The 7,546-nt window shown below is 32.2% G+C and overlaps 1 protein-coding gene across 1 annotated transcript; it reads right to left on the bottom strand.

Annotated features, from left to right (window-relative positions):
* Positions 1-893: 893 nt before the first annotated feature.
* Positions 894-1,850, bottom strand: LOC113189539 (olfactory receptor 6C1). Its single transcript, XM_026398379.2, has one exon. It carries the CDS (start codon positions 1,848-1,850, stop codon positions 894-896), a length of 957 nt encoding a protein of 318 aa, XP_026254164.2.
* Positions 1,851-7,546: the final 5,696 nt, after the last annotated feature.

Genomic DNA, 7,546 nt, shown 5'->3' with positions numbered 1-7,546 from the left:
ATAATCAAAAGAGAGCTTACAATGGAATTTGAGAAAATAAATTTATCCCATATATCTAATACTTATTTCTTCACTATTTTCTATAGCATGTGTTCATTAGGTATTTGTGTATGTATATATTTGAATGTGTGTCTATATGTATGTATATATTTGTATGTGTGTCTACCTATACATCTATGGAGACTTCATAGGAAATGAAAATATGAAAGTCTATTGAGCACCTAAATCTAAAGATGTATTATTAATGAATGGCCCATGTTACTTTGTAAATAGAAAAATAACATGTTTATTCATTTATTTTCATTTTTAACTTTTGAATTATTATTAGTATTCTTTTTATTATTGTAGTGCTGGGGACTGAACTAGGACCTTGCAGATATAAGGCAAGTGCTCTACCATGGAGCTACAACCCCAGACCTAGTTCTTGGTTTTAAATGAAAAAAAAAAATTACATTTTTCATTCACTTATGTAGCATTTAAGATTTTTCTAGAAAAAAAATGTGAAAAAAAAACTCAAGGGAAATTCTGTAAAACATAAATAAAAACACAATTTATATTTTGAGATGTGTTAAGTAAAATATATCAATTTCTTTGTGTCTCCTATATATAGGGATATGTTTTTTCCTGAACAAAATTCAAATTGCAATTTTCTTTGTAAAATAATAATTGATTAAGAGGTTGTAATGAATAAGCACCAGAAAAATGGGGTGTCAGAAAGTCATAAAAATTATTTAAATTTGGTGAGACATATGTTAAACAAATATGCCAGTAAACTGTTAGGAAAAAGAAAAGTGTGGATGTCAAGAATGAAATGAAGGGCAATAATTATTTGAATTGGCTACTAAATTTTCATTCTTTTTGTACTTTTAATTACACATTAATGTGCCTTTACCTCAAGACACCACGTCTTTCCTTGTGCTTGTAAAAAACACAATCTTCCTTGCCATGTTCATGAAGGCTTGCTTGACCTGCTGATTCCTCAGGCTGTAAATAAAGGGGTTGAGCATAGGAGCCACTGAGGTGTTTAGCACAGCCACTCCCTTGCTCAGAGACACTCTCTCTCTTGCTGAGGGTTTAATGTACATAAAAATGCAGCTGCCATAAGAGATGGAGATGACAATCATGTGGGAAGAACACGTAGAAAAGGCCTTTGTCCTCTGACTAGTTGAAGGAATTTTCAAAATTGTTCTGATGATATATATGTAGGACAGAAATATTAGTGCCAAGGTGAACATCAGAGTAAACACAGCACAGGAAAACCCCATTATCTCTAGGAATTTAGTGTCAGAACAAGAAAGTTGGAGTAGGGGGAAGTAATCACAGGTAAAATGGTCAATGATATTGGACCTACAGTAATCAAGCTGTAGTAGCAACATGAGAGCAGGGAAGATAATTAAGATTGAGACCAGCCAGGAAGCAAAGACAAGCATTGTGCAGACTTTGCGATTCATGATGGTCATGTAGTGCAGAGGTTTGCAGATGGCAATGTAACGATCATAGGACATGGCAGCCAGAAGGTAAAATTCAGTGACTCCCAAGAGAATGAAAAAAAATAACTGAGCTATACAGTTGTTAAAAGAAATGGTTTTATCTCCTGAAATAATGGTACTTAGGAACTTGGGTATACTGACGGTTGTGAATGAAACTTCCAATAGAGAGAAATTCCTGAGGAAGAAATACATGGGAGTCTGAAGATGGGGATCCAGCAGAGTAAGGGTGATGATGGTCAGGTTCCCAGTGATGCTGAGCATGTAGGTGAGGAAGAGAAAGATGAATATTACCACCTGGAGCCTGGGATCATTAGACAGTCCCAGGAGGATAAACGCTCTTACTTCTGTATGATTTCTCATTTGCTTCTTCAGTAGTTTTTTCTTGTTGAACCTATAGGAAAAACCACAAATAAAGCACTTAAGTTTAGAATTTTAAAATATCCAAGTGTGAAGCTGGAATTTTCCTGAACTATTATGCCATTTCCACCTTTAGGGAAAATGGAAAGCCACCTGATAATGACAATGATCCTTTAATTTTCTCTATTTTACAGTGAAAAACTCTAGTTTTAGCAGATTAAAAACTACTTAAAACTCCAATGAGGTGCCATCTCACCCTTAGAATGGTTATTGTCAAACACACACACACACACACACACACACACACACACACACATACACACACACACACACATGAGGAAATGTTGATTAGAATATGTCGAAGAAGAACTCTTATAAGCTGTTGGTGATAATGTAAATTAGGACAGCTATATAAAGAATAGCATGTAGGTGCTCAAAAAACTAAAAAATAGGACAGGTGTGGTGGCATAGTCGTGTAATCCCAGCCTCTCAAGAGGCTGAGGCAGAAACATCGTGAGTTCAAAGCCAGCCTCAGCAATGATGAGACTCTTGTTACATTTTAAATAAAATATAAAATAGGGCTGGGGATGCGATTCAGTGGTTGAATGTCCCTGAGTTCAATCCCTAGTATGCTCCCCACCAAAAAAAAAAAAAAAGAACTAAAAACAGAACTACAAAATTGTCTGATCTTTATACTACTGGGTATATATTCAAAAGAAATAACGTCAGCATACAAAAGATATACTTGCATGCCCATGTTTTTGTGACACAATTCACATTGTAAATATAATAAGCATCTAGATGCTCTTCAACAGGGTAATGGATGAATAATATATAGTATATACACCAAGGAGTATTATTCAACCATGAAGTAGAAAGAAATCATTTGGAACAAAATGGGTGGAATGAAGGACATTATGTTTAGTGAAGTATGCTAGACACAGGAAGACAAGTATCACACGTTCTCTCTCATATGTGAAAACTCAAAAAGAAAAAGTAGAATAGTGATGAATAGGGATTATGAAGGATACAGGGGTGAGTTGGTGGGAGAGTGGAAGAAGGGTGATTGAATATGATCAATGCATGATATATATACACCTATGTAAATATCACACTGAATGTCATTAACATGTGCAATTAATATGAGTACATAAAATAAATTTAAAAATAATAAGAAAATGATTTTGTATCACACAGCTTGAAATGGTAGGGCCAAGGTTTTTAGCCAGACTTTTCTGATTCCAAATGTTATTTCTTACTGAAAGGTTAAGATGTGTGGCTACAAAATATCTTCCTTTTGAGACACTGCTCCAATATCAATAGACATTTCCCCTTATTTAATAGTTTAATTACATTGAGAACTGCCAAAAATGGGAAAAGATAATTTTTTAAAAGTGGTGTTTTGTCCTTAGCCATCTACCAATGTTGATTAACACTCATTGGCTTTTCCAACTCCTGCTACTACCTCATTGGAAGTTGGAAATGCTGATGTCATTGCAATGAGCAGCCTCAGATGTCAGGGATAGAGGGAAGAAAGAAGCAGGCAACGAATGTACATTGGAAGGTTTGAACCTGAGATGTATTGTATATAAATCTCTTGCAAAATTTCTTGATATTTTAATCTACTTGTGTCACTTTTATGATGTTTATTCCTAGTCAACTTATTTTGCTTTCTACTTAAAATAATAAATATCATTATTATTGTTATTCATATTTGAGGTTGCCCTCAGATACATAGTTAGGCATATCCCAAAAAAACCTGCTTTAGTAGTTTTATTTATATTTTTAAAATAATAAGTTCTAATGCTTTTTTAGAGCTAAAGTTTAAATGCTATTGCCAAAGATATTTGCATAAGAAAGAGGGGGAATGTCTGGTTTTGAATCCAATCCAATTTTTAGGTCTTAAAATCACTTACTCCTCTGTGCTCAGTTTCCTTATCTACAATACAAATCAATCTCATTTGATAATTATAAGATTTAAATAAGTTAATATATGTGAAGCATTTGGAAAAATGCTTAACACTTAATGGAAGTTGTATTGATATTTTTCTATAGAGAAAATGTTCCCTAATCACTGATATAAATACCTTTGGGATTAGGATGATGGTCCTCAGCCTGAGGTTATTTTAGATAAATAGGAACAAATACATTTAACCCCAAGAGAATTTCAGAAGAAGAACAACAACAATAATAGAGTAGGAATTACCTGATTGTACAGCACCTATCACATTTAGGCAAATGATGCTTAGCTTTATACTTTTACCCTATCTACATTATGCTGACCTTTCTAACCATGATTTATGTACTTCTTCCATGCTACTATGCACACACACACACACACACACACACACACACACACACATTCTACTCCCATCTCTCTCCAGGATATGATCATTGCCCCTGGAAATTAAGTATTCACAGCACATCAACATGAACCATGGCTAGTTTGTTTTTCTGTATTCATTAATTATAACCTTTCTGGAAGTGATTGTGAATTTCGAAGTCAACTATAACAGTATTGTGAGTGGCATATTGTAATGACACTCCAAATCACCTCTTTCCATCACAGGAAGAGTATCCATTGTATACATATCATAAGAACCCCTAGTCATTCCTCCCAACCCACTACACTTAAACTACGCCGAAGTCTCCTGTGAACTCTGCCATTACTCTGCACATTCTTGAAAAAATAGGTTCTTATTCCTATTTCAACATTTTCTAGTGACTAGCATAGTTATATTGGTTTAAAAGAAAATTTCATCTAGTTAATATTGAGTTTGTTGTTAAAATAAATGCTGCCATCAGGCACAGTTCTCCATTTAATGCTATATTCTAGCTTGAACAGTACTTATACTTTATTTTTCTCTTATAAGATGTGTTTCCCCACATCACTTACCTTACAAGGTATGCTTAAACATTTGACCCAAATTCCCTATATTGAATAAATTTAAAACCAAAGACATGCAAAGGAAACCATATTTTATTGACACATGAATTTTGAAAAACTTCATTAAACATTATTTCTAATTACTTTTGTAACATTTCTTTATAATCCATCCTTTCTATTCACTTTACTCCACCTCCAGTAATATCAATCTTACCTTATCAGGGTTGTGTTTGTGTTAAAATCAAGAATTTTTCATAATACCTTGAAGTAACAAACTACATTCTCATCAAATAGACAAAATTTGGTGTCATTCTCAAGTTTAAAGTTCTTGTAATTACTGATGTTGGAAACTCCGATTTTTAAAAATACATTTTACTATTTTTAGTATATTATTACTATTATTTTTATATTATTATTATTCCATAGTGAAAAATGTATGAATGCACTGTATTTTAACCTTGGTTCTAACTTATTGGATATATATTTTTCTTCCAAATCTTTGTTAATTTTAATATTTTTTTCTGAATATTAATAATAACACTACTCACTATTTTCTTTTTGCTATTGATTATAAATCTGAATAAATATAGGAGGATTTCTGAAGGAAGATATCAATAAAAAATGAACATTTTTTTCAGCACATCACCAAAAAATGAACACTTCTATAGAAAGTTTTCAAAAACCAACAAACAGGTTTAATGAATCTCTAGCATTAGTAGATCTAATGTCAATAATTGGGGGTGGTATACTATGTTTTTATGTAAAAATTCAATGGATTATTTTCAATTGCTAATACCAAATAAGTATAATAAAAGTATGAGTATTCATATTCCTTTGAAACAATAATTAAATATTGAATAAGGCTGATTCCTACAGCCTTAAACTATTCCAAGGATGTGTTTGTGTAGAGGATGATGGGTATCTTCAAAAATGTAACTCATCAATTCAGTTTGTTATTTGTGAATGCAAACCCATATTTTCTCCTGGAAGAACATATCTTAGGTTGTTACGTTCTCATTTCATTTTACTCATTGTATCAAAATTACTTCTTACTTTCTTTCCAAAGAACCTAAGACAGATTCCTTGAGTCACTAAAAATAAAATTTAATAGTGATATTTATTGCTTATTAAATAAAATTTGCACTTTCCAAATCTCTACCACCAAATGAATATTAATAATGACTGCCTAAACAAATCAGATAACATATGGGCAATATATTTGATGTCCAAGGTGAAAAATTAACATTATACTAAAAGATATATTAGTTTTAAAGTATCAAAAGATGTTCCTTTGAGTCTGAGATAAGAGACTTTTGTTCCATTTGATTTCTGATCCACACTCGCACTCTCTCTCTCTCTCTCTCTCTCTCTCTCTCTCTCTCTCTCTCTCAGTGTGTGTGTGTGTGTGTGTGTGTGTGTGTATACAAACATACATCTGCTGTTTGTAATAGTTTTCTTTTATGTTGCCCTGGGTTGAAATCTTTCTTAGTAAAGCAAAAAATTTGAGAGTCTAATTTTTAAATATTTCATTTGCTCAATTATGTCTTCTTCAATTAAACCCCAGTATAAATCATCAGAAAAATATCAGAGTAACTGATATTGCCACACTCTTTATTTCTATTTTATAAGTTTCAACAGGTGTTCAAAGTCTAGGTTAGTACATTAGAGAACAGGCTAATTGTTGAATTCAAAGTGTGGGCAATCTCTAGCTTCATAATCACAAGAAAATGCACTTCTGACACTTTTCATGGATTCGAGGCTCTGAGCTAGAATATGTTCCTTTGAGAAAGCAAAAACTCCTCAGGAGAACCAACTGAGTGGTTAAAATGTTGTTTTATGTTTACAGTTTCTCACAGTTATTTTAGAATATTTTTCTCTAAAAGAATAATAGGGGGCTGGAGTTATGTCTCAATGGTAGAGTGCTTGCCTAGCATGTGTGAGGCCCTGGGTTCCATCCTCAGCACCACATTAAAAAAAAAAAAAAAAAAAAGATCCATTGACAACTTTTAAAAAAATTTACAAAGAGGAATAATAATAAGAATAATTTATATTTATTAATTTTAGAAATGATGGTCAGGTTCAATTCTCTGCATTTGTAGCAGTACATACAAAACAAATCAAGGCAAAAAACATCAAATCACATTTGGTGATCACTTCATAAATACTAACACTCGTGTCTGTAAGGGTTTATACTTTCATTCCATTAACTAGTGATCTATAATTTATACAAGAAAGGAAGAGGAAATGCATTAATAACAAAATTGTCATCTCAAAACATGATTAATTTATTATTTATTACAATAGGTATGAGCTTAGCTTTTAGACATAGATTAAAATACAAATGTGTCATGCAATAGATTGGTGATTTTGGATGTGTTACTTAATTTCATTAAGCTTCAGTCTTAAAATGCAGTTGGAATTTCAAGAGTGTTTTTGAGAATTAAATTATGTAAACAAAAGTACTTCATAAATCATGTGACTCTTAGGTTCTAAGAATAGCTGTGTTGATGATTTTTCTTTTGATTGGAATTAAATCTCAACTCTTGGAAGGGTATAAAGAATAGTTGTGTTTTACCAAGTGCAAATTTATTCCAGTGACTGAAAACATTTATATTCTATCTCAATCTTTATAAGATAAATATGAAATTGTTGTTCCTATTCTTAAATGAAGCATTAAGACTCAGAGATCCTGTACTTCCATTAATTCAACAGCTAGCAAATGTGGAATCTAATCTCAGATGACCTACAATTAACGTTTGTTCTCTTAAAAACAGTACTACATGTCTCTATTTAATTAAAAATACAAAGATAC

The sequence above is a fragment of the Urocitellus parryii genome, chromosome 5 (assembly GCF_045843805.1).
Source record: "Urocitellus parryii isolate mUroPar1 chromosome 5, mUroPar1.hap1, whole genome shotgun sequence".
NCBI classification, from domain to species: domain Eukaryota; kingdom Metazoa; phylum Chordata; class Mammalia; order Rodentia; family Sciuridae; genus Urocitellus; species Urocitellus parryii.
This window is presented reverse-complemented; position numbering and strand designations above follow the sequence as displayed.